The sequence below is a fragment of the Zonotrichia leucophrys genome, chromosome 19 (assembly GCF_028769735.1).
Source record: "Zonotrichia leucophrys gambelii isolate GWCS_2022_RI chromosome 19, RI_Zleu_2.0, whole genome shotgun sequence".
NCBI lineage: Eukaryota > Metazoa > Chordata > Aves > Passeriformes > Passerellidae > Zonotrichia > Zonotrichia leucophrys.
Window position 1 is genome coordinate 3,740,599 of NC_088188.1, and position 27,280 is coordinate 3,767,878.

The 27,280-nt window shown below is 49.7% G+C and overlaps 2 protein-coding genes across 4 annotated transcripts in view; one reads left to right on the forward strand and one right to left on the reverse strand.

Moving 5' to 3' along the window:
* Positions 1-2,800, forward strand: part of MYBBP1A (MYB binding protein 1a) — a 51,193-nt gene extending 48,393 nt beyond the window's left edge. Inside the window, exons 25-27 of the mRNA XM_064729405.1 lie at positions 507-608; positions 1,609-1,733; positions 2,176-2,800. Coding sequence (XP_064585475.1) covers positions 507-608; positions 1,609-1,733; positions 2,176-2,671 — 723 coding nt within the window. The 3' untranslated portion in view covers positions 2,672-2,800. The remainder of the gene's footprint in view (positions 1-506; positions 609-1,608; positions 1,734-2,175) is intronic.
* Positions 2,801-7,175: 4,375 nt separating this feature from the next.
* The window catches only part of SPNS2 (SPNS lysolipid transporter 2, sphingosine-1-phosphate), a 137,074-nt gene continuing 116,969 nt past the window's right edge, over positions 7,176-27,280 (reverse strand). For 2 of the 3 annotated variants that reach the window (XR_010442384.1, XR_010442383.1), the window contains 4 exons: positions 25,907-26,070; positions 25,267-25,349; positions 11,998-12,044; positions 7,176-10,055 (listed from right to left, as the gene is read on the reverse strand). Coding sequence is in view for 1 of the 3 variants with exons in the window: in XM_064729244.1 (XP_064585314.1) it covers positions 12,002-12,044; positions 25,907-26,070 (207 nt within the window). In the remaining 2 variants the exon portion in view is untranslated. The remainder of the gene's footprint in view (positions 10,056-11,997; positions 12,045-25,266; positions 25,350-25,906; positions 26,071-27,280) is intronic. The other variant, XM_064729244.1, reaches the window with a different exon arrangement.

The window sequence follows — 27,280 nt, forward strand, 5'->3', positions numbered from 1 at the left end:
TTACTTCAGTGAACCTAAGCTTGCCAAGCCCTGTTGCAGGCTTGCACCTGGGATTTCCTGGGCAGAATCTTCCTGGATTTTTGCAGTAATGCTTTATGTGTAAATCCCAGCTCCTGAAGCTGAGAAGCTGTGGTCCATCAGGTGTGTCTGTTGGCAGCTTCTTGGACTTTCCAGGGTGGGGTCAGGGATTATTTTACCTCTTCTTCTCCAGGACAGCATCTCCACTTGTGCTTTAGCCTAGAAGCTGTGGACAGCAGCAAGGTTGTGCTCCTGTAATATTGCTTGCTCTTACTTTGTCCAATTTCCTAATTAAACTGGGTATCAGCAGCTCTCACCAGGTGCCTTCCTGAGCTTTTCCAGAGTTTGGTGGGGTTTGTGCTCCAGAATTACTTTGCTGACAGGTGAATCCTGCCATTCATTCCTTGTTTTCTGCTTTCTCCTGAGAAGTGTGATTTGTTTCCCCATCTAATGTTTGTTTCTTCTCAATCTTCTAATTTAATTTGCAGTGTTTGAAAACACTTGGAAAACCCATCATGAAGGCTGAGAAGGAGAAAGTTGCCAAAAGCTTGGAGCTGTTGAACTTTCTCCTTAAAACTGTGAAAGGGCAGGTGAGTGTGTGACCAGTATGTGACAAATGGATGTTTTCTGAGGGCTTTCCAAATGTCCCACTTGGATTTTGCCATGTGGTTGCTGCATCCCACCTCACTTCCTGCCAAAAGTACCTCTGGAGGGGATGCCTGGCTGGATCTGAGGGCAGAAGAGCTCTCCTGTCTGCAGGAGTGATCCACAGTCTTCATGAGCTGATCTCCAGAGCAGAATCTGTGCAGTGTTCAGCAAACACTTGTGGCAGCAGCTTTCTTAGCAGCAGAAATGCAGCCTGAGGTACAGTGAGGGTGGGTTTTATCCCAGGGAATTGCTCTTTCCTCTCCACTGAACTCCAGAGATCATGATTCCCAAAACCAGACTTAATAGCTTTAAGAGCAGAGGTGAAGGTTTGTTCTGGGGCTTTGTTTTCCCTAATGAAAAATTACTTTTTTGAGCATGCATGGATTTTCTATAGGTGACAAAATATGTTCCTAATGTGTCTTATTTACTGCACCACAAGCAGCAGAATTGCTGCAGCCCAGTTTCCTACTGATAAGGCCAGAGCTCAGACCACAGCCTGTTTCTTTGTGAAGACCTAATAGGAAAATGGGTGGAGGAGAGAGATTATTTCCAAGGCTCTTGTAGGAGCTGAACAGCCTTTGGGACAGCCCTTTCTGCCTGGTTTGACTGAGATTATGCAGTGGGTTACAGAAGGGGTGCCAGATATTCAGAAACCAGACTGAACACGCTGCTGCTTTCTCCTGGATGGGTACAGAGCCATTCAAGTGTCTTCTTTTCCCTGCTCCAGCCATGGACAGGAAAGGAGAGCAGACTGAAGGACCCTCCTGTTCTTTTTATGCCACTACAGTTCTGTTAGACTCCTGCCTCTCATGGTGGGAACTCAGGTTTTGAGGCAAACCTGAAGGTGTGGTGTGACCCACCAGACTGAAGTGGTGCAGACAGGCTCCAGGAGGAGCCAGGCAGGATTGGTGATTGCTGCCATTGCCTCTCTTGCCCTTGCAGGAGCTGAGTGTGGAGCTGGCAGAGGTGGAGGAGGTGCTGCTGGCCCTGCAGCAGCTGGAGGACATTGGGAGCTCCCCACGGCTGGACTCCCTCTACTGGAACGTCATGCGCTGGCTCAATCACACGTGCGTGGGGCCCTGCGGGTGTCTGTCTGTCTGTCTGTCCTGCTGCTCTGCAGGGAGCTGGGGAGGCAAAGGAAGGCAAGGCAGCAACTTCAGGGTGGAGTTTAATGGAGCTCCTTGGTTGGTGGGGCTGAGACCCTCATTAATGCTTGTTTGGAATAATACCGGGCTCGTTGTTCTGTGTGCTTGCAGCTTGGGATTTGTCCTTGATGGGAAGGGTGTGACAGGGGACTGGTGCCATGTCTGCTGTCCTGTGCTGCAGAAGACAGCAAAGCCAGGGCCACAGGCAGGCATCACCCACCCCCATGGGTGATCCTCATCCTCACTCTGTGCTCCCTGCACCTTCCTGGTGCTGCTGTCTGTTCATGGACTGACTGTCACATGGCTCACCCTGTTCCCTGGCTGTAAATTGAGCTGCTGTTGGTGTTTGGCATTCTCCCTGCAGGAAGCCCAAGAAGGAGAAATCAGCCCCCAAGGCCAGGCAGGGAGAGGAGCCGCTGAGGAGGAAGAAGAAAGGATTCCTGCCAGAGAGCAAGAAACGCAAGAACCGCAAGAAAGGCGTCCAGGAGAACGGGGTGGGAGCAGGGGAGGATGGAGAAGAGGAGAAGCAGCCCCTGGGAACACAAACCCTCAAAAACAAGAAAGGCCTTGTGCCTGGTGCCAGCAAAAAGCACCCAAGCAAGGGGGGCAAGGAGAATGGGGTGGCAAAGGCGGAGGGTGGGGACCTCCCCAATGCTGATGGAGGAGATGCTGTGGCTGACAAGAAGAAGAAAAAAAAGAAGAGAAAAAACAGAAAAAGAAAAGGTGCTGCAGGTGATGAAGCTGAGCAGGTTCCAGCTGCAAAGAAAACCAAGGGGAATGTTGTCCAGGAGATCGAGAAGAAGAAAGACAAAGCCAAAAAAAAAAAAAAAGTGAAACAAGCTCCAGTGCTGCAGGAGTAAACTCCATGGACTCAGCCAGGTCTGGCATGGCTAGCATGGCTCAGTAGACTGCTGAAATATCTTTATTATCTATAGTTTTTATACTCTCCATGACTTTTAAATAAACCTTCCATCATGCTGAGCTCTAAAGCTGTGGGTCAGCCTTGTGTGAAGGGTTCAGCCTGGAGCACAGAGAGCTTCAGGAGGTTACCTTCCCTCCAGGCTATGGGCACTCTCTCTTCTCTGGCAGTGACAGAATTCTCTCTCCATGATTTCCCAAGGCAGAAGCAAGGTTTGGATTCCTTGGGGAGCTGGGGTGGGTGTGCTGGCACTGCTGAGTTGGTTGTCAAGCCCTGTGGGAGATTCAGAAGCCCTAAAGGCCCATTCCTGTCCTGCCCAGGCCCAGCAGTGCTGACAGCTTTTCCAGTGGGGGAGATGCAGCCCCTGAAATGGCTGGGGTTCAATGGGTTTGCACAGGCAAACTCTGGGTCAGCTATTCTCAGTTTGACCAGCCTGGTATTGTCCATAACCACCATTGTCTGGCTTTTTTTGCCTTTTTGCTGCTGGGTGCTGGAGGGGTCATGGCCCCTGTGGTAGTGCAGGGAATCAATAAATCAGTGAAACAATTGAAATGGTTGATTGATTGGCCACTGTGCCAGGCCTGTGTGCAGCCATGCAAGGCACCTGGCACTGCCAGGCCTGCAGCAGGCTGGGAGTGACTGCCTGGAATTGCATCTGCTGATTGATCCCCAGGCTCCTGAATGCTGGGATGCCACCAACCCTTTGGAGAGTGCCAGAGCAACTTCTCCCATGCATTGGGTACCTGGGCCTTGTTGAGAGCTGAGGCTCAAAGTGTTTGAAATGCTGCTCAAGCTGTAGTTGCCAGCAAAGCCTCCCCTGCTCCTCCCCACCTGCCCAGCACCCTGCTCCTGGATCCAGAACGTGGGTCTTGGTGCCTGGCCCGACTCCTCTCCAGCACCTGATGCTTGGACCTGATGGTCCTGAAGGTCTTTTCCAGCCTGAGTGATTTCTGTGGCTCTCTGAAGGCCTCACTGCTCTCCTCCCTGCTGCAGTTTGGTGCTGGCTCCTGGCAGAAGCTGTTGCTGGGAGCAGGGCTGTGCCTGTTGTGCCTTCAGCCCATCCTGCAGGTGGGTCTGCACCACCAGGCAGAGATGGACACTGGAAATGTCATATTGCTTTTGGAGGGGCTGAGAGAGGAGCTGCAAAGGGCTGGGTGTGCCTGGGGCTGTTTATCTGCCTTTGCACTGATTCTCTGTGAAATGGCACAGAGCTCCTGGGGCACAGCAGCACAGATCCCACTGCAGACCCACAGCTGCCCCTTTCCCTGTCCCAGCAGTGATCCCCAGGCTGAGCTGCACATCCAGGGTGTGCTGGCTGCTGTGAGCAGCAGGTGAAGCTGGAGTTTCTGTGCCCAAGTTCAGCAGGGAATCCTCCCTGTGCCTCCCCCACAGCTGCTCCCTCTGCCCTGGGGCAGTCAGGCCTGAGGGGCACTGCCTGGTGCTGCCTTGGAGGGCACAGCCCTTGTGCAGGCTGGATGAGGAGGGGCTGGCAGGCTCTGGGCTCTCCAGGTCAAGATTGGCACAGATTGGGCAGGAGGTGAAGGGCAGCTCTCCCTGTGCCCACCCTGGGTGAGGCTTCCAGCCTCTGAGGGGTTTGCAGGTGGAGATTTGGCTGCAGGTGTCCCCAGGACACTGCAGGAGTTGGCTGATTCCGGCTCTCCATGGTGTCCCCAGGCTTGTCTGGGCAATTCCTGCACTCACCCTGCTGGACCTTTTCTCCCAAAGCCTTTACTCATCTGGAGGTGGCTGTAGGCTGGAATTGCTGCTGTTGCAGCCTAAAGAAGAGCTGCAAATCTCCATTCCCAGGCAGAAGGTGTTGGCAATCACTGCCAGTCCTGTCTCCAGGAACAAGGGCACCTCTGCTCCCAGTGGGCCTGGGGATTGACCCCGTCCCCTGGGGATGCAGCCCTGCCTCTGCCATTTACTGCTGAGAGCTGCTTCATTGCCTCGTTCAAACCTCAATCCCAGCTAAGCCCCTCCAGCTGTCCCCAGCGATGACTTTTCATGTATTATGCAAATGCAGCACACAGCAGGGCAGCAGGTCAGGCTGTCCCTGGTTTAATGATCCACAGGGGCTCCAAAGGGGACAAGGGGCTTCAGATCTGAAATGTCTCACTAATGATTTCCTTCTTTGTGCTTGTTATGTAGGACATGCTGGGATTTTGTGCCTTTGCTGTGTGGAACCAGAGGAGGAACAGCAGGCAGGTGGGAGCAAGAGTGAGCTGGAGCAGAGGGCTCTGTCCAGGGAATCCTCCCTGCCTGCAGAGAGAGCAGCTGTGGCACCCAGAGCCTCCATGCTGAGGCCACAGGGGCTGGCTGAGCTCTGGGATTCCTGCCAGGGCCACTGCAGAGAGGAGCTGGTGTGGATCAGTGTCACTGTCACTGTGGGTAGGGCAGAGCATGGGGCCAGAGCTGTGCCAGCTGCTGTCCTGACACAGGGATGGGCACTGGGCAGTGCCAGCTGTTCTGTGTCCATGGGTGTGCTCAGCCTCCAGGAGTGGCAGAGTGGGCAAGGGGAAAAGGGACAGGAGAGCTGCAGGGCACAGTGCCAGTCATGGTGCCCCCTTTTGCCAATTAAATTACCTGAGTTTGGGCTGGCTTTGCTGCACTGCTTATAGAATGCAGTCACTAATTCAGCAAGTCAAATTGTGCTTCACCAGCACTTATTTGGGCTTTTTAATAATCACAAAGGTTTTGTTTTACTTGATTTCAGGTCCTGTTGCTTGACCATGTGGGCTGAGATGCCTGAGCATGCTCTGATTTAATGAAGCCTTTTCTCCTCAGCTGCCCTGGGCTCAGAGCTCAGAGCTCTGTGGCTCATCTGGGTGCAGAACAGCTCCAGGCCCTGGGCTCTGAGCTCAGGGGAGGGTGCAGTGCTGGAGAATGGCCAAAGGCATGGGATAAACCCAGGGAGTCCTGTGAGGGTGGGCAGGCCCTGGCACAGGTGCCCAGAGCAGCTGTGGCTGCCCCTGGATCCCTGGCAGTGCCCAAGGCCAGGCTGGGCAGGGCTGGGAGCAGCCTGGGATAGGGAAAGGTTCCCTGCCATGGTAAGGGGGTGGAATTAATTGGTTTGTATGGTCCTTCCAGCCCCAAACCATTCCATGATTCTATGATTTCTGATGTAATATCCTGAGAGATTTTGCCAGGCACTCTGGGCAATGGGTGCAGTGTTGGAGTTGCTCAGGAGAGGTTGCCATGCAATCAGCACCTCTTGTACAGTGTGATAAATGTAAAAATGCACCAGGGCCACCAGGGCACTGCAGCACACAGAACACACAGAGAGGGTCAGGGCAGCACCCTGTGCCAGCCATGGGGCTGCTGTTTGTCACACCCTGAGACAGCTCTGCAGGCACTGAGGGGTTTGGGAGGGTTTGTGAGGCAGGGATGGGGAGTGAGCAAACGTGTGGGGGCACACACATAACACACACACACACATAACACACACACACACACACACACACACACACACAACACACACACACATAACTCACACACACTCATACACACACACACATAACACACATAAATCACACACACTCATACACACACACACATAACACACATAAATCACACACACATAACTCACACACACATAACACACACACACACACAGGTATGGCCCTGATCCAAACCCAGTGTGCACAGCACACTCTTCTTAGCAGTAGTTGATGGATGGAAGCTAAAGCTGCTGAGCTTCAAAGCTTATCTGTCTATCTGCTGGAACATCAGAATTTGGAAAATTATTCTTAATCAAGTCATTTACAAGAATGATTAAGCTGAAAGCCCTGAGAAGCACTGACAAAAGCCATCAGGGATGGGTGTTTTAAGTGACAGGGCCTTTGCTTTTGTGGTCTCCTGGCTTGGACCCTGCCCTGTGCTGGAGGAGGACTCTGAAGGGAGGCCCTGCAGTGGGAGGCTCTCCCAGCTGGTCAGGGGAGCCTCAGACACCTTTGAGTGTCACAGCGCAGCCCAAGGCTGAGCTGCTCCCAGTGCAGCAGGACCAGCCCCTTCTCCTTTACCCTGTGAGCTCTGTGGGCATGGCTGCTGTGGGATCACTGGGGAAGGGCAGCCTTGACTGTGGGACCACCTGGGCATCATTTCCTGCCTTCCTGAGCACCCAGCCCATGAGCACCAGCTTATTTCCATCAGTCCATCAGCCAGCTCCTCTGTTGTGCAGTGAGGGGCTGAGTGGGGCTGGAGGGGACCCCACCTCTGCCAGGCCCACACTGACCCCTTCCCCCAGCTCTGGGGAATGGGAGGCTGAAATCCACCACCCTCCCTGCTCCTGGTGTTATTTCTCCACAAACCCCAGGCAGGCTGGTGTCCAGGGAACTTCTTGGCAGCCCTGGAGCTTGGAGCATCCTCATCCCAGGGACCACAGCCAAGAGGTGACACAAGAAAAGGAGCCAGGGGTTACATTTTAAATACTTTTATTTCTTAATTTACATAAAGGTATATATTTGGCTTATCTTTTTTTTTTATACTCTGAGATTCACAATCAATTGCTCTTAAAAAATAAAATAGTCATTTGCTTCTGAAAGAAATCAGAAAACTATTTTATACTCCTCCCTTGTATAACAAGAAAATACACTAATACTCCCATACATCACGTAGTAAAAGTGATTGTAAGTGCTGGTTTGCCAGACAATAAAGCCAATGGAGAAGAGAAGAAGCATCTGGGGTGGAGCTTGGGAGAACTCTGCTTCCCAGAGCACAGCCAGACATTTTTGGGGACATTTTTGGGGTTCAGTCACCCTGACTGTAAGGGGAGAGGCTCCTGGGGCCACCCAGACCTGCTCTGGGGTGGTGGCAGCAGGAGCCCCTTGGGGTGGCACTTCTGGGTCATTCTCTTGCTTCTCTGGGCAGGTGCCACTGCCTCAGTGTCCCACCCTGTACAATCCACCCAAGTGCCAGTGCAGGATCAGCGGGGGGGGTTCATGCTTTAAACAAATCCCCTTTATGGAGTGGGGTAGGAGAAAACCCTGGTGATTAACTGAGGGGAGCTGGAGCCTCCCTGGTGCCCCTGGACACTGCACAGGCCCTGCTGAATGCAGCAAGGACCTGAAGAGCCTGAGCCTCCCTGTCTCAGCCTGGAACATGTGGGAGCAGGGATTCAGGGATCCCTTGGTGAAGGCAGGACTCATTCTCACTCCTTTGTTTGCTCCCTTCCCTCTGTCCTTGTTTAAACAGAATCCACAGCATTTCCTTCATGTGCACAAAGGATAAAAGCAGCAGGGACTGGAGCCTGTCACAAACAAGGATTGCCAGTGACATTACAGAACACTTCAGTTCCCTTTTCATTGCTGACTCCTGAGAATTAAGTTTAAGGAGAATTCCTAATCTCTGAACCTTAGCAGAAATGTTCCATTTTGTTGACAATAAATGCTGCACAACAGAGAGCCTATCAGAAAAGCAATTTAGAAAATGTGGTTAATCTTCTTTGGCCTCTGAGATGAAATGACTGATTGTTGGGTTGCTTTTTGTTTCCTTTTAAACAGCTTAAAAAGGAATTTCTTAATGGGAATCAGAAATTCATGTGCCTTTAAAGCCAAGTGTTTGGCTCCCAGACTAGAGCTGCTGTGTTTCCCCTCTGAGTGTAAATAGTGGCACGAGGTAGGAAGTGAAGCATTGTTGGGATTTGCTTTGCTTTGTTGTTTCTAGCACCTGCTTGCTCAGGCACTAGAGGAACACTTCTGGCTCTGGTTCTTTAGCCAACTCCTGGAGCTCTTGTTCAGGAATTGCAGGTGACAGAACCCTTGCAGAGGAGTCCTGTGAGCTCTGGGAGGAGGGAGGGCTCAGGGGATCACAGGAATCCCCAGCCTGGCAGGGATTTGCCATGGGGTGAGCCCCTGGCTCTGGAACCATCTCTGCTGCAGAGCTGTGCTGCTCCCAGCACATCCTGGCAGGGAAAGGGAGACAAACCCAGGTTTGCTAACAGCACCCTGCTGTGCCTGAGAGACCTTATGGCACAGCCAGGACGGCAGCTCCAGCCCTAACTCACATCTGGTTCTGCTCTGACACTTCCTGAGCTCATTTATGCCTCCCTGGACTCCAAGTGCCCTTCCTGTGGCAGCCTGGCCCTCTCCAGGACCTGTGCTCCCCTTGCTCCCCATCCAGCTGACACAGCACAGCTTTGGCTCAAGGCTCCATGGGATGGCACCACGATAGCTCCTGCATTAGAGCCCAACCCAGTTCAGCTCTGGCCTTGTCTGACAGCTCTCAAAGGCACCTCTGCACAGGTACAGCTACAGATACAGGAACAGGTACAGGCACACCCCAGTGCCAGCTCAGGCTGGGTGAGCAGGAACCAAGCACTGCTCTGAAGGCAGTGCCAGCCTCCTGCTCTGGGATATTGGCAGGGAGAATTAGCATTGACAGTCTGATATGGTATCATGTAAACAAAGCACGAGGTCACTGGCACAGCAGTATTGCACTCCCAGGCCCAAGGTGCAGCCATTCAGCCAGCTGGATTTTGGTATTTTAAAAGCCTGTGAACCTCCTAGGAAGGCTGAATTTAGCATATGGAAAACTCTAGAGCCTGTAGGGATTTCTGTCCAACGTTCTTCTGGGCCTTTCTGTGACAACCACCAGCACACCCAGTGCAGTGAAACTCTCTCCTCTGTCCCATTGCTCAGTCTCAGTGACAGGTGGGGCAGCCACTGGAAGTTTTCCTGTGGTGCCCTTGCAGGCCCTGGCACCTGGGCACTGAGAGGAGGAGAGCTGTGGATGTTATTCATGTCTGCTATGGTTGCACAGGCAGCTCCAGATTTCAAATGTTTAAATAAAAAATTTATCTAAGTATATATATATATATATATCTCATCTAATGTCTCCAGCAGATATAAAGCATCTTATATTTAAATAAAAAATAATAATCTGAATCAAGCCTTCAGTGTCAAAGAAAAGGTGATGTACAGAACAGGTCCTCAACTAGTGCAGTCTGTGGGAGTGCTGGCAGAGCAGCAGCATTCCATAGGACACCAGCTGCCCCACAAACAATGTGGACTTCATTGGCTACAACTAAAACCATTTACACAATCTACAGTTGCTCACTTGGGCAGCTTTTTCTGGGTCCAGTGGACAATTGGTGTCCATGCTCAGGGGACCCCTGAATGTCCTTGTGTTCCAGAAGTTTCCACGTTCCCGGCTGCCCTGCTCATCTCCTGGTGCCTGACCCTGCAGGCTGGAGAGAGGGATGGATTTGGTGGGAGACCCCCTCTGTGATGTGGAGCTGAAGGATCCACTGACACCCAGCACAGGAGGGTTCCAGGTTGGGATTGGTGTGGTGGGAGCAGGAGTCCACGTGTCCTGGCCTTCACTGGCAGCTGCAAACAGGGAACAGAAGGAGTTACTGGGGAAGCTGCAGGGATGGATTGCTGGGGGCCAGCTAAGAGACTGTGCTGGTTTGAGAAGGAAGTGAGATTTGTTGGAGGCTGTGGTCAAACCAATGGGTGCTCACATTTGAATATTGGCACCTGGTGTGGTCACTGAGGACACGGATACACCTCTGAGAACACAGGGGGTGAAAAGCAGAGAACTCCCAGGGGAACTCTCTCTTGGTTCTGGTCATGAAAGAGGCCAGACTCTTTCAATTCTAAGTTAATAAAGTTCTTTTCTTTATTCCTAAGCTGGAGCCTGCCTTGCTCCATTTCTGGTCACACCTCACAGCAGACATTAAGGAGAATATATTTTCATGGGTGCACTGGCATTGCACTGTGTCACACCATGACAGAGACCCCTGGTGTCTGTGCAAGCAGGGGTTGGCACAGCCTGCTGGGGATGTGCTGAAGCCATCTGGAATGGAACAGAGGCACTGTGACCCTGGCCCAGCCCCTGCAGGAGGTGACCACAGCAGTGTGCCCTGTGCAGGCACAACTGCTCCTGCTGTGGGCTGAGGCAGCCCAGGACAGGCTCCATTCTTGCAGACTGCTTTTGACCCCCTCAGTTTACTGAAGAGGGGCTGCCTTGTGCCTTAAATTGTCATTTTAGAAACAGCTGTCCCCTGGAGGGCCCAGCTCAGGTGCTGCTGGCACGGCAGGGCAGGCACTGCCTGTGCCCATGTGGCCTCAGGGCCACGTCAGCACCTCTGCCCACTGCTGAGGTACCTCTGTGTGGCCTCTGCAGCAGCCACTGCTGTCCCACATAATGGGGCAAGGATAACCAGTCCTCTCACTGCAGGATTTCCTGTGAGAGGGCCTGGGCTCCATGTTATGCAGGAAATTGCCCCTGACCTTAAAAATTAGTGGCTGCTGGATTACAGGAAAATTCTCCTATGATAGTGCCCTGGTTTCTTTCAAGCTGTATAAAACTGGACCAAAAAAGAGGGAAGTGCAGTGAAAAACCTTGGTGTGCCCAGGACACAGGTAGTGTGGTTTGTAAGCCACTGGTCTATAAGGCAAGTTTCAGTAACAGCACCAAGGATTTCCTCCCAGATTTGTTGATGGCATTTTTTAAAAAACCCCTCCAACTTTATCCAAAAGCTACTATTAGTGAATCCAGAGCCTGCAAACTCCAGGCAGCCCCATGCCCAAATCCACTCCCCTCTGTGGAAATACCACATCTGCTGTGCTAGAGATTGCATGAAATCTTTTCCCTCAAAAGGCCATTCTGAAGTGTCTTATTGAGTTCTGATTTTCTGATTAGTCTTTCAATGCATTTAATTTATGGGAAAGAAATCTCCTCTTCAAAAACTTGCTTTAATGAATTTTGGCTGCAGTGAAATGCTGGGAAGTGTTTATCACTTGTGGCAGCTCCAGGCAGCAGCGCCGTGGCTGTGGGGGAGCGATAAGGGCAGCAGGAACACAAGGGACAGGGTGGGCAGCAGGGAGGGGACAGGCCCTGGTCCCTCTGGCTCAGAGGGTTGCAGAGGGGACAGGGTCAGGTGCTGCCTGAAACACTTTCTGCACAAAACCTGGACTGTGCCAGAAATGGTGTTTGGTAGCAGCCCCTGTTTGACCCCCAGCAGGGCAGCAGGAGGTTTTGTGAACACCAAAAGGTTTTCAGTTCTGGCCTGGGACAGTCACACTGGTCAAGGGACATGGGTAATGTGGGCTTTTCTGCTCAAAGAAGGGAACACCAGGTTCTGGAAGCAACTCGATACCACAAAGGACACTCGAGCTGACCCCTGGCTTCCCTGGTCTTGATTTGCTCTGCTTTGGGCTGGGGGTGGCAAAGGTGCAAACCAGAGCTGGCTAAGGAAACTTCTCTGCAATTGATAAGGAAAGAGATGGGCTGGCAGGGGTTTGTAGCTTGGTTTGGGTCACTCACCGTCTCAGACTTTCACAGAGGCTGGTGGCATCACAAGCTGATTCACCCTGGTGGAGAGAAAACAGAAGTGTTGTGTGAGAGCTGCATTTAGCAAAGAAATGGATTCCTAATAACATACCAGCCTGGTAGATCCAGGTTTTGGTTGCTTAACAGTGTCTAAAGAAGAGGGACATTAAAAACTGTCCTGTACAATGGTATGAAGCTGAAACCTTGTCACACAGGGGTGCCTGACAGCAGTGCTGACAATGGCTGGAACGTGTCAAATAACACTGCTGGCACCGACTGACAAGGATTTGGGAAGGTCCCAGAGGCATCCAGGTAGCTACGATTTCCCTAAGCCAACACAAGATTGCACAGTGGCTGTTGGTGTCCTTCAGCCTGACAGCACAGATGTAAACAGTCATCACTGATAAAAATTAAGGAAAATTGAGTTGTCTTTCAGTTTGCAGCTCCCGAAGTCCCGCTGCTGTTCCAGGCACTGCTCTGGGTGATGGGCAGCGTGTGGCAGGGACAGCTGTGGCACCAGGCAGGAGCTGTCCTGCAGGACGGTGAGGGGATTGCTCCTGTCTGCTCTGAGGGACACAGGGACAGCAGCAATGCTCCTGCCAAGGCCATCCCTCGCCCCTGCTGCTTGTCCTTGCAGAACATGCCCTGGAAAATCCAACCTTCCTCAGCAGCAGCTCCTCTGCCATCCCCTCCCATGCTGTTCTTGTTACTGCCTTTGAGAGTGACACACAGCAGGGACCGTGTGAACTGTCAGAGGTGACATCCTCACACTCCAAAGCCTTTGGGCCTCAGTGGGAACACCTGGATTCTCACAGCACTGAGAAACCCCCAGCACACCCACAGAGCTGCCCTGACGTGGCTGTGGGAGTGCTTTACCCGAGGGCTCTCTGCCTCTGCTTGGGCAGCAGCAGCATAAACAAATCTGAGTTACAAAGGGAGAGTCTCCACCTACCAGTGCAGGTTGGCTGTGCTGGTGTTGGGGTTTAGGACTTTTCTTTTTGTTTATTTCTCTAAAAGAATTTTCTGCTATATGTGTTGCTAGGAGACAATAACAACCAGGTATTTCAGAGAGGCAAAAGAAGTGGCCACAGCTCAGGGGAGGGCTCCAGCTGGCTGCTCCCTCTTTTTACCTGGGGGTTCTCTGGGAAAGGCAGAGATAACGGGAGAACTGGGCTGGGGGAAAAAAACCCAGAGGGGCTGGGGCAGCTGCTGCCTCTCTTGCTCTTCAGAGGAGGAGGAGGAGGAGGAGCTGACCTGAGTTTCTTCCTACAAGTCCCATTCTTGGTAACCCCAGTGCACTGGAGATCACATTGTATTGAGCATTGGAATTGTGCAGAATACATCAGAGAAAACAATCTGGGCATGCTACAGCCAAATTCTAAAGTATGAAGCAAGCTATGGAATGTCACAAAACTATCAGAAACTCCAGAGGTTTGAGTGAGCCATAATGTTTGAAAGTCCTGTCCCTTGGCACATCATTCCATGTTCTTAGAGGACACAGAATCTATACAAATAAAGTCAGTTTTGCCATGACTTTGTCATGGACCTGCATTGCTGACACAACTGGAAATAGACACAACTTTCCTGCTTGAATAACAGCTCAGCCTCCTATGGGATAAAATGTACCACCCTTTTATTTTAACACATTTCTCTCAAGTTCTGCTTTATCTCTGTTTCACAGATGGGAACAGAGGCCTGCAGGGGCTAATCCTGAAATGTTTTTTGAAGATTTGATGGGAAATTAGACTGCACGTGACTTGTGAACCTGCTGGGGAGAGAAATGACTTTCAGGGATCACACAGGAAGCTGCTGGACAGGAGAGAGAACTGAAACAGTCCCAAATTTGGGACAGTGCCTCCTCAGTCCCTCTGAAGCCCCATGATGCAGACAGTGGTCACTGCCACAACCCATGGCAGTGGGGCTCAGTTCATGGGTCAGGTGGGATTTTGTTTACTTTTCTTAAAGCAAATCTACAAATAATAAATTTTAAACTCTCTTAGGTGGCAAAATGTAGTACATGGGCTTAAAATAACAAGGCTCAAGAGCATCTAAATCCCTCATTAAGTACCACTTGCCTTTCTAATAACGATAATCCCACACTGAATGGATCACTGAGCATTGGCTCCCAAATTGTTCTGTTTGCTCTGCAGTGTTTTTTTAAGATTATGAATGTTTTCATTCCTTGAAGAGAGTAGGGTGGGAACCAGTCTGTTATTTCAGGAGGAGGAAACTCACCCAAACTGCCTTTCAAGAACAGAAGCTGCACAACTTTTTTGGGTTTTTTTTAGGGACTCCTCTAGCAGTTAAAAATGTGGCTGATTCTCTCTAACTCCATCACTTCCTCTCCTGTCAAACCTAAATATTTCTCCTAGATCCTATCAAGTCATTTCCATGTACTGTGACAGCACCTATAATTCTGAAGTATTTATAAGACTGTCTGTTTAATATTAAACTACATGCTCTAGAGCTGTTAAATATTTATGCCATGTAAAATGGATCTAATTTCACTGCACCTCGGCCGCTTAGAGACCTGCAAGAGGACAAGACAGCCAATTTAAGATAACAGATGACTGGCCAGGATCTTTTACAGGTCAGCCATGCTCTATTTCAGCAACTGGGCAGGATTATTCTCCAGGTGCCTTCCAGCCTTGCTGGTCCCCAGGCCAGCAGCTGATGCAGATTGCAGGCTGTAGTGCAGCCAGCCCTGCTGGGCACTCCCAGGGGTTTGAAAGGATTCCTGCTGCCTCCGACCAGAGCAAGGTTGGGCAGCAAGGGCAGAGCCCGCTGGCCCTGCTCGGCTCTGAGGGCACTGTGGGATGTGTGTGGCTCCTGCTGAGCTCCAGGGATGTGTCACCTCTGTCCCTGAGCTCCAGGCAGGAGGACACACCTCAGTGTGCCGTGCCCAAGGCTCCAAGAGAGGCTTTGGGGAATGCTGCCAGCCTGGGTCGTGTCAACTTTCATGCCTAAGTGAAACACCACCTGTGTTTCAGGATCCTGCAGCTTTCCCAAAGCTCAGTTTTCTTGCAATCTACACAAGCCAGATTCTGGCTTTTGTATCTGAGAAGCACATTAGGAAATGTTGTCCTGGTTTTTACAGCCTGCTGTACTTAACATCACTTAATTTTTACAACCAACAATAAAACGCTCCGGTAGGGTCCTTCTAGCCTGAAAATAAATCAGTTTTTGAGTTATTGAGCAGGAGTTTTTTAGTGTTGAGTTGTTGAGCTGGACCTCATTCAGCAGACAGAAGTACAGGGGCTACAGGGGCAGCTGGACCACTGGACTTGGCAGCAATTCCTGCCAGTGATTAAGGATCCTTGTCCTTAATTTCAGTGGAAAGAATTGTGTGTTTCTGCTGCCATGTGCCATCAAGTGCCTGTTTGAAGCAGTGCTTTAGGAAGGGACACAGGGGACCAGTCACTAATGGCAGCCCCCAGCAGATTCCTCCTGTCTGAACTTCCTCAGATGTTAAAAACAGGAGGTTAAAAACATCTCCAAAAGGCCTTGTAAACACATTAAAACATGAAATTTTAGGTGATGAAAAGTTCATGGCCAGACATCCTTGAAAGGCAAGGAGACTTTATGGCCTTCATCTATGAAAACCAAATCTATTTTCAAATGCAGCCAGTTAAAGGGTGGTTTTTGCATCAGAGCAGCATCACCCTCCAGCTGTGCCTCAGGGATGATGAGCAGCCCAGCCAGATGCAGCAGGCTGAAATTCCAGCCACTGAAACAGCAGCATTCAGAGCTGCTGCTGCTGCCTGAGACTGGAAAGGAGAACAGAGGCCAAGGATGGTCACTGGTAGCTCCACACCTGCTGTAAGAGTGAATTTTAACTGATCCATGAACACAGAAGGGACTTGCACTGCTGCTGCTGTCACCAATTCCTGCAGATAACTGCTGAAGGAGTTATGGAATAGGAGAGCTGGAGCAGCCCCTGGAACAACCAAAGCCACAGCTGTTCTCTCCCTGTTTTGCTCACTGCAGAAGCCAAAACAAACCAGAGATCTCTCAGCTGACTCTGCCACACCCTGAGTGCAAACACTGGTGCCAGTCCTGCCCCACCTTTCCACCAGACACTTCAGGAGGAGCAAACCCAGCAGGGTGGACACTCCAGTTCCAGTGTGTACCCCCTGTGCCCCTCATTAGAGTTTTGGTAACAGTGCAGCAGGTACTGGGTTAGCCAGTGCTGCCTGCAGTAGCTAAGCACAGTTCCCATTTTCACCTGCAGCTGGAAGGAGATGGATTTGGCTCCCTGCTCCACAGCAGCTCTCCTGGGATGCTGAACAAGCTGCCACAGCCTCCAATCCTCCCCAGAAAAGCTGCAGAACACGAACCCTCACTCTGAGCTGGTACCTTCAGCAAGAACAGCAGCATCAAGGATTGCCCCCAGAGAGCAGCTCCTGCTCTGACTGACCTCAGGCTGTTCTGAGGGTGAAGTCAGGAGTTCTGGGACAAGATGTGATTGGGAACATGAATTCCTGCAGAACTTCAGGCTGCAAGCAGGCTGGAGCTGGGAACAGGGACTGAAAGGGAAGGAGAGCAACAGTGATCCATCAGCCTGGAGCTCCCAGTGCGTGGCACAAGGACAGGATGGCACTGTTAAAAATAGTCCAAGCTCTGAGCTTCCTGATGCATCTGACAGGTTATCCAGCCTGCAGGAACGGGCTGTTGATGGAGCTGAGGTCAGTTTGCTGCAGGAAAAGGATGCTGAGAGAACTCTAACAAAATTCAGGCAACAATCTGGCCCAGGAGGGGTTTGCTTTGGAGCAGGAGCAGTGCTCAGTGTGGCTGCTGTGTTTGTGCCCTCAGTCCCAGCCAGGGGCTCTGTGCTCTCCATCCCAGGCTCACACAGGAGCTGGCTGTGCCCTGCCCTTCCCTCTGCTCTGCTCTGGCACTGCAGGCTCACAGCTCTCTCTCTGCTGGGGACAGAGCTCCTCCAGCTGCACTGAAGAAATGAACTGGCTCAAATCCCCTTTTCTTCCTGCATGTCAGTGGGTTTAGTAAACAAAATATGATAATCATGTACAGCAAATATGTTTTCCCCTCTATTTGGTTCAGCCCCTCAAAGCTGCACAGACTGTCAGTATTTTCCATCTGTTCATTTAATCCAGGTGCAGATTTGTCTCCAGAGGCAGAAACATGGGTCAGCTTCATTTTTTCCTCTTTCACACATCTTTACTGTGGAGAAAACTGGCATAAAGGAAAAATCAATAACCTTTCCTGCTATTTTTCCAGGCAGCAGAACAGATGTGAAGATGAGCAGTTTACAGCAGCAATCAGGGTCCCAAGGACCTGGATGGAAATGAGCTCCAGGGCTCACCAATCTATGGGGGCTCTCTGCCACAGACCCCTGAAATCTGTGAAGATGTGGGTTGTGGAACTTTGTGCCTGTCTCTGGAAGGATAATTCTGCCAGATATTGATGGGCTTAGAATTGAGGTGGAGGGTTTTAGTGCCACGGAAGATGTGTGTAACAACATGCAATTATGTCCTCTGAAATAATGGAGAAAAGAGGCAGTGGAGTGCCTCACTTTTGATTGAATGATTGGATGGCAAGGGGGAGAAAACATGACATAAAAAGCAGATAAGAACGAATTAAATCTTAAAATAGAAAATCCTGTAGAACATCCTGATGGCACTTGATTAAAAACATACTTCTTATCCTCCAAAATAACTGCTCGTGCTGCAGCTCTTTTCACCAACCTCCGAGCTACCAGGTGTGGGAAATAACAGAACCATGGAAGGGGTTGGGGTGAAAGGGACCTTGAAGATCCTCTCATTCCAACCCTTGCCATGGGCAGGGACACATTCCAGCACACCAGGCTGCTCCAAGCCTGTCCAAGCTGGCCTGGAGGCCTCAAGGAAACATCCATCCATTCCACTCCACTGTAACCGTTCTGGCAATCCCCATTTTGGCAGAAACTTTGGGAATCACCAAGCCAGAGCACTTAAGACACTCCTTACTGAATCACTGGAGATAACACTCCAACAGTTTGTCCCTGTTTCTCTAAAAGATGTCACTCAGCCTGTGCTGGCTTTGGCTGGAGTAGATTTAATTGAATTTTCCTCCCAGTGTCTGGAGTGGGGCTGTGTTTTGGATTTGTGCTGAACATGGGTGATTATACAGAGATGTTTTTGTTATTCCTGAACAGGGCTTGCATGGATCCAAGGCCTTTTCTGCTCCTTGTCCTGCCATGCTGGTGGGGAATTGGGTGTCCATGGGAGGAGATAGAGCCAGGACAGGAGACCCAAACTGATATTCCACACCCTGTGACTCTGTGCTCAGTATATAAAGTGGGGGAAGAAGGAGGAAGGGAGCTGTTTGGAGTGAAGGTGTTTGTCCTTCATGTAATTTGTGTGTAAAGGGGCCCTGCCCTCCTGGGGGATGGCTGAACACCCACCTGCCATGGCAAGTGGGGAGCGAATTCCTTGGCTTGTTTGGCTTTGTTTGTGGTGCAGCTTTTGCTTTCCCTATTAAACTGGACTCAACCCACAGGTTTTCCACCTCTCAGCCTTCCAATTCTCCCAATGCTCTGGAGTGGCTGTGAGGGGTTAAAGCCTGGCCCAGGTCAAGGACCCAACCACAGTAAATGGCTCTAACACAGCCACAGGGACAGGATCTGCCTGGCAGACTGCTGCACAAGGAGAGGTCACTGCTGCTCATAAAAACCAATTCCTTTGCAAAATGCTCTGCCATCAGGAACCAGCAAGGCTGAATTTTTCATGATTCCTTCCATTTCCTTGTGTCAGAGATTGTTTCTTGCTTGGAAGGCTGCTGCCTTCTGCTCAGAGCTCCAGTCACCTGCATGGGATCTGATCAGATTTTGTCTCTGTGCCAGGGCAGCCTTAGCAAAGGATCTGTCTCAGTGAGAACTTAAAATCTCCTCCTGCATGGCAAAGTCCCTCTGTGCCAAGAATTCTCCTTTGCCATGCCAGTGCCAATTGACTGCTGGGTCCATTGGTAGCAGATGATTCCAGTGCCCTGTGGGAAGGTGCCTCCAGTCCTGATTTACAGCTCATGAGCACTGCAGGGACAATCTCTGAATTCCTGGGGCTCACAGCACAGAGTCAGCAGCCAAGACAGCAGGAGGACTCCCACACAGTTCTTGATCTGGAGCTCCTGGAAAAGTGAGCTTTGGCTTTCCTACAGCATGAGGCACATGGGGAAGTTCCATTCCTGCTGTGGGAGAGCGCTGAGTAGCTGGGAATAGTGCAGGGATATTGTTTCCTTTCTGTGGCACAGGGGATGAACCTGGAAAGGTCAGTCTGGTGGGAAATGGGTGTTGGGAATTTAGCTGCTAGAAAATGGAAAAGTACAAAACCATGGCTAATTCCAAGTCCTGCACCTGTGCTGATAGCAGTGTCCTTGGGCCTAGCTGTGGTATAATAACAAACAGTGAAAGAGACATGAGAAAAGAGAGTGTAACCCCTAAGGAATGAGGATGAGTTAATGCTATAGTTTAACCAATAGATTGCTTGGCTTACAGAATATTCATAAGCTTATTATTTGCTGTATAAGTGTTTGATACTTTCTTCAATAAACTGGACCAGAAGGACCTGAGGGACCGGGACCGGACCTGAGGGGCCTGTGATGAACCAACTGGTGTCCTGGTCCCCTTCCTTTGACAAATGGGTGGTTTGGAGAACCCAGAGCTCTGCCTGCAGCCCCTTCCACAGCTCAGGGGTTCCCAGAGCAGCAGCAGCTCCCCCATCCTTCTGCTGGGCTAAAGCAAAGCTCCTGCTGCCAACGTGAACTCTGACAGAGCATTGCAAACCCCCTGTCAGGAGCACAGCTGAGCTCAGACTGCCTGTGAGAACCCACACTGGCCTTTGCCACCTCCCTGCCTGAGCTGCAGGAAATCCACAGGCCGGCTGAAGTGGCACAACAAATCAGCAATTGCTCTGTATGAGAATATTTTCCATCTGCATGGCACCAGCAGCTCCCAACTGCAGCAGCATTTAAAATTCAAGTTCCCAGTTGTTACATTCTTGGTTTTGCTAGCTGTTTATGGAGTTACAAACATGGCCAGTAAGCAGGTGAGAAACCAACAGCTCTACAAGGAGCTTTTCCAACCAATAACAGAACCTCTTACATTTTCACCACCTCTCTCCTTCATATTCTTACCACAGATTCCATATAAACCATCTAACAGTCTAATCTTGTCCATCTGCAGTCTGTGAGTTGTTATCCTGCCACTGTCAGATACTCAAAACTCACTCCTTCCATCACCACAGATCCTCTGCATTTAATCCAGGCTTTTTGCTGTAAATTCATGTGGCTTCAAAGGCCAACAATGTCTTATCTGGGCTAAAAAAGCATTGTGAGTTTCTCCCACTGTAGGAAATGTTTAATTATTGTTCTTTTGTAAAGTCAAAACAAATGAAGCAATGATATTCCTCCCCATAAGCAGCTGGGTATCAGCAGTGAGCAAACTGTTCTCAAAACTCCCTTTTTGGGAGTTGTTAAAATCCACCTGCAGCTCCTGAAATCCTCAAATCCAAACTCTGTCTCAATGCAGCACTGACACATCTCTCTAAAATAAGTGTCCAGCATCCCATAAAACCCTCTGTGATACAGCTCCAGCAATTTCAGACAAGGAATGTTCTTTTTGGCAATGCAAAGCACCAGAATGGAGCACACCCAGCACCAGCCAGCTGCCCCCTCAATACCTGGGAAATGGTCAATGGCAACAACACCAGGTCACCTGGGGGTCCCTGCTGTCCCCAGCTGCTGCCACAGGAAAATGAGAGGCAGGGAGGTTTGACAACTCTGTGAGTCCTTTCCCTGTCCCACATAATAGAATCTGCAAAGCAAAAATAAGGTCAGACACTTTCAAATTGCTGCAATAGGGGAACTGGGAGATAATTTTATATCCAGTTCTGCAAAAGGCTAAAAATAAGCCTGATAGGAGGCAGAAGAAAGAGCCTGAAAATGGATTATTCTCATTTTTCCTGTAATGCAATTTGAAGATGTGCCATGTTTAAGACAGCAGAAGTGTCTGGACTAGGGATGGTTCTTTTTGTGGATTTTGCTATCTCCTCTGTAAAGAGGATTTTTTCCTAGTGTTTGTACACACTGGTTTTAAAATGAAATGTCCACCAGCACTTCTACTCAGCAAGAGCTTCCACATCAGATCAAAGGTGTTATGAGTAATTTTTTTTTTCTTATTAAATGTTTAATTTTCATTTTAGAAGAAAAGAAATACCTTGAGTTGTTTAAATAACCTGATTCTTATTATGCAAACAAAGGGGTGAACGATTCTGGTTGCAGGCTCTCAGGTGCTGAGTGGTCACTGGTTAAAGACTGGAATTCCTTTGTTCTCAATATCTGCAGCAGTGCAGTGTTTGTTCCTGCTCTGGCTGCACCAGCATCCACTCTGCAGTTGCATCCTGCTGCCTGATCTGCATTGCTGTGTCCTTGGCAAAAATACCAGCCTCTATCATGCACAGAGGGACTGAGCCGGTGCAAAACCTGGACACCCATCCTAAGCATCTTTTCATACCTCTGGAAAAAAACAGAAAATGTAAAGTTTCCAGGTGTAAAACCAGGGGTTGAGTTTAAAAAAACAACCCAAACAAACAGTAAGTTAAAACAACAGAATCCTTTGAGGAGTAGAGTATCCCACACCTGGGATATTTTTTCAGGGTGATTTTTCAGGAAGGATCCAGATGAATTTGGTTTTCCCTCAGCAGCAGCTGGGAGTGGCCATGGCTGGGGACAGGGCTGCAGGATCACTGCACTCACTGCCCAGGAAAGGACCCTGCTACACACTAATTATGGTGATTTATATCCCTGGTACCCAAAATCTGTCACAGCTTGGGAAAGGGACTTTTTTGAATCCCTTTTTCTAATTGAAAAACAGCACATTTTGCCTAATTATTGATGGAGCTTCTATCAAATACCCAATGTGGGCTTTTCTCCTGCAGCCCTGCAGGGTGAAGCTTTGTTTGTCCCAGGGCTGCACACTGTGAGTGAGGAAGGGATGGACACAAAGCACAGACAGCCCTCAGCAGTGCTGGGTGTTGAATTCCATGGCCTGAAGAACCTGGACTGCTCCCAGCCTTGGGAATGGCTCCTTGGCAGGGCTGCACAGGTACCTGGGCTGGAGCTTGAGGATGAAACTGCAATTATCAGATTTCTGATCCACTCCACAGGGCTCTGCCATGGCAAGACTCTATTGTCTTCCAGAGAGTAAAATCTAGCTTGGGTGTCACCAATATCCATCAAGCAGGTAAGAGAATTACAGTTCAGAGTGCTGATGTTTGGAAATGAAATACAACTGTTTTAACTCTCCTCTGCAGAGGTGCAGAGCAGGAAAGAAACAACAACATAGTCAAGAGATATCACAGAAGGAATTGTACTTGAGTGGTTTAAAAAACAATTGAAGTATTTATCATTGCTAGTGCCGAAGATCTCTTACAGAACCCATTCTTAACTGTTTTCTCTTTCTTATCACTTTGGAATGGTGGGATTAAATTTGTGCTATAGAACTAGTCCCCAAAATGATTGGATTATTAGCACAGAGTGATGTGCTATCCTGTTCTCTGCTAGTACTACATTTTCTAAAAGCCTCTTAAAGATGTCAGACTTCTGAAGCAGCATGAAAATGGTAATAAAAGAATTTTGTTTTAAAAAAAGAATTTCTATGGAAAGAATGTTTTTCATTTGTGTTTTGTGAGCAGCTTTGTTGACTGGAATTCCTGTGCTAAAAAAAATACAAAATATGCCAGGAATTGTGGCAATGATAAAAGTAGTGTGAAAGCCTGGAAATTCTTGTTTGGAAAGGAAGCAGGGTGGAAACTGGAGGAAGCTTTACAGGAAAGAGTTGCTATCCTGGTATCTGCCCTGCCTGGAAGAAGAAATGATTCCTAAACAGATGCCCAGAGACGGTTACACAAAGAAACAAACAAAGTCAGAAATCCCAGCAATAAATCCCTGAAGGACATTTCACAGGAGTGTGGCAGCTCCAGCAGGGACAGCTCAGCCTCCATGGCTGTGAGAGCAGAGTTGCACCGCTCTGCTCTCTGCTGGGTCACTGCAGGGTGGTGGCAGTGCCCTGTGCCCCGGCCTGGCAGTGATGGATGGCTCCAGTCCCTGGCGTGGGACGCCGCTCCCGCAGGTTAATTGATTTCTTTTGGCAGAGCCAGCTCCCAGCTCCTGTTGTCTGAGCAGCAGGGCTGGCTGCTCAGGGAAAACAAGGCAGCCTGAAATAGCAATTCCTCTGTAATAGGTGGGATGGAGGGGAGGACTGGCTGGGCAGAGAGCAGCCCCTGCCAAAGGTGTGTGATGCCACGGGCAGATGGACTGACAGGTGGGAGCTGGATCTGGGGTTTTTATCCACTAATAGCAAAATGCTGTTACCTTTCCTCTCACAGGCAAGCATGGAGATGCTAACAAATAAATCCTGCCCCATGAATTCTGAGGAGCCACTGAAGCTGCTGGAAGGGGCAGACAGGGCCTGGTTGGCAGCACAGACCCTGCTGCACAAGGGTCCCTGCACAGTCCCCAGCTTTACTTCTCTCTTACTCCACTCTCACTTCTCACAACGTGAGTGAAGCTGCACTCCAGGAATCTCACTGCAGGATGCCACAGTGTATTTTTAACATAGGAGTGGGCACACCCCGGAAAGAGTAGCCTTCCTAAGAGTCACTGCAGGGAAATTATTTTGTTAACCATTATTTATGACACTTGTTCTCCCCAGTTTGCAACACAAAATACCTGTGACTGACTAACAAAAAATTCATAAACAGATGTGAGTCAGGAAAGGGAATGATGCTGAAAGAGAAACAAAACCAGATTTGAAACCTGAATGTTTTTCTTCTAAGAATGGAGCAGTGGCTGTTTGAGAGGCTGGTTGCTCTGGATGTGGACAGAGTACAACCAAAGCTGCTAAGGGCAGACAGCAACAGAGGAAAAACCCCTTTTGTGCCATTAGAGGTGTGGATGTGATCTCCCTCCCACACTAACAGTGCTGTGAAAGCTGGGGGACACAGCAGTGCTGGCAGCCCAGCAGAGTCACCCAGCTGGTGCCCAGCCTGAGACCTGTGGTGTCCCCTGAGTGAACCAAAGCCAATTCCTTGAGATCTGCACTGGAGCTGAGAACAGCTGGATACCACAGTGCCCTGCTCAGCAGAAAGGTCCAGGTGGGCTTGACGTGCTGAAAAATGGACTGACCTGGGACTCATCACTGTCTGAATCCTGAGCCCCTCCTTCACCACCTGAGGTGTCATCATGCCACACTGGCAGCACGTGTGATGCAAAGGGACACAAACCACCACAGCTAGAAGTGGAATGAGCACTCTCCTCTCTGAACACAGGAAAGACAAGCCCTGAAGCTTTCCTATTATCAGGTGAGCACCCTGAGCAAAGGAAAATGCTACAGAGGGGGTTTCATCTGCTGCACTGACACCAAGTAGGACTTTTCATTCCTTGCAGCAAAAAACCCACCCTGAGCACCCAGAAACTTCTGTTCACCTTGCCATGTCTCCAGGTGGTCACTGCCTGGACTGGCATGTGCAGCTGATGTGCACAAGCACAGCACAGGCCCAAAACAGGGCTGGAGAGCAGATCCCACCTTCCTGCCCCATGCCATGCCAGGGAGACCATCAGAAACAAGGGAAAGCTTTCATGTCTTACCCAAATCATCTGCTGTAGGATTTACCTCTGTTTTCCCTTAGGAAGTCCTTCCTAACACCTAATCTCCGACTTCCCTTCCTGCCATTTAAGACCCTTGTATGCAGATAACAAACCAGGCACACACATCCTGGCAAAACCAGGATATGATGTCCCCAAAGCCACACTGAAGGACTTCTGTAGGACTTCCCAGGCTTATGACATGAGGTCTTGTTTTTCCACAATGTTTAATAAATAAAAATAGAGGAACTTCTTCTTTCTTTGGTATTTATGTATGCTGGTAAAAGGAGGGTGGAACTGCACTTGCAGGGCCACAGCACCATCTGTGGCACTGCTTCCAAATCTCTTTCATCCATCTGATAAGACAGTGTGAGCCAGAAAGTATCACCCAAACTGTTCCCACACTTATGTCAACTCCAAGCACCTAATTTTCCTTCCACCTCTGCTACACCTGGAGTGATATTCCAGGGCCCTTCTCCTTAAGGTAAATCAAGGCTCCCATTCCCCAGCGGGGGAAAAGCAAAGGCAACTTACAGCCAACACCAGACTAGTCACCTACCCACATATTCAGCATGACATTACACATAGTAACTCTTATTTTTCAACAATGATGAGAAAGAGACTAACCCCAGAAGTTTGTATGTCATGTGGAAGCGTCTTCTGAATTACTGTAGTTGCCAACCGTGAGATGATCCGAATCGGTTTCTTTACTGAAAAACAGTTGCTTTTCTTTCATGAAGCTGCAAGAAGGGACTGGGAAAGACTCTTTATCATAGCAACCCTTGAGTGCACATGTCCCCACACACAGCTTGCTGCCTCCTTGCCTCATGTTCTTGGCTGTCAGAGGAGGTGAGTGGGGCTCTGGGGATGGAGGCGGGTGGGTGCAGCCTTGACCAAGCTCTGGGGAGCAGCTCCTGCTCCTCACCTCACACTCCACCAGTTCCAGCACCCAGCAGCCCCTCACCATGGACAGCCTGGGCTGTGACATGCTCAGGCAAGGCTGTGAGGGGCCTGTGCTCCCCTCTGAGCCACGTGGCCAACAACTGAGATCCACCAGAGCAGAAGCGTGTAAAGGATGCCCAGCCAGCATGACCCAAGCCCCTGTGCTTCGTGCAGCCTCATGCACTCTGCTGAGCCCAGGTTCTGAACACACAACCCAACATCCTTTACCTGGAAGGGCCAAAGCCAGGGGAAGAGTACAAGCATAAGGTTCAAGAGAGCAAACAGGCTGTGGTGCCTCCCCGTTGGCAATGGCCAGGCTACTCACTGTTGCTCAGCTTTGGCTCGGTCACTGAGGAAGAAGAGGGCTGTGGCCAGGAAGAACATCCCTCCCAGGACAACCACGAAGGGGCAGAGCATGAGAGCATAACCCAGGCTGAGGAACTCCCACACTGGGGACTCCTTTGTGCTTTGTCGTATCAGGTCGGAGATCTGCGAGAGAGGAGAAGAAAAATGAATCACTCAGATGAAAAAGAGACACCATGAGAGTGAAGGGAACAGGATTCCTGAAACAACCACCCACCAAACATGTGTGAGCTTTAAAATGGAACAGTGTGTTCAGTGCAAGCTGAATGTCCCTCACACCCTTCAGCTTTCCACACTGGAGCCTGGGCAATTTCTGCTCTGAGGTGTGACCATGTTCACAGGGGTCTGAGGATGAGGGAAGAGATGAGGATCTGACTCCATGTTTCAGAAGGCTGATTTATTATTTTATGATATATATTATATTAAAACTATATTAAAATAATAGAAGAAAAGATTTCCTCAGAAAGCTAGCTAAGAATAGAAAAGAAAAAATTATAACAAAGGCTTGTGTCTCGGACAAAAAGTCCAAGCCAGCTCACTGTGATTAGCCATTAATTAGAAACAACTAACATAGACTAATCCCAGATGCACCTGTTGCATTCCACAGCAGCAGATAATCAATGTCTACATTTTGTTCCTGATGCCTCTCAGCTTCTCAGGAGGAAAAATGCTAAAGAAAGGATTTTTCATAAAAGATGTCTGTGACACTGAGCCTTGGCAGGGGCTCTCCTCTGGCTGTCACTCTTCTGGCCTGATCTAACATTATTCCCACAGCCCTTTCCATGCTCTCCAGGCAGTGTCAGTGACAGCATCTGTGGGTGTCTGACCTTGCTGCACCCAGGGGAGCCAGCAGGGCCCTGCTGGGGCTGCTCAGGGGGTGAGGCACTGATCAATCTTCTGCAATTCCTGTCAAGTCCTGCTCACTCCCACACCTGATCTGCCTTTCAGCAAAGGGAGGTATTAAATTCCATTTCTGTGTACTGAGTGGGAAGGGGGGAATGTTTTCCAAAGAACAAAAAAAAAAAAAAAACAAACCAGATCCCATCTGATTTGGAGAAAAATAATTGGAACCTGGGGGCTTTATGCCCATGTCTGAGGTATATGGGGCTCATTCCTTCTTCCAGCCTCTAAAGCTTGAAGTGTAATTGTGTGCAAGACATGGCTCTGTCCCAGGCTCAGACATGGGGCTGTGCTGGCACTGCACACCACCAAATTTATGGATCAAGGCAATCTGCACCTTCTGACAACCAAAAAGCATCATTACATGAAAGTAAACACAAATTATTTACACCTACACAAAGGAGCAGAGACATACAACAGCACTATTTTGTTTGTT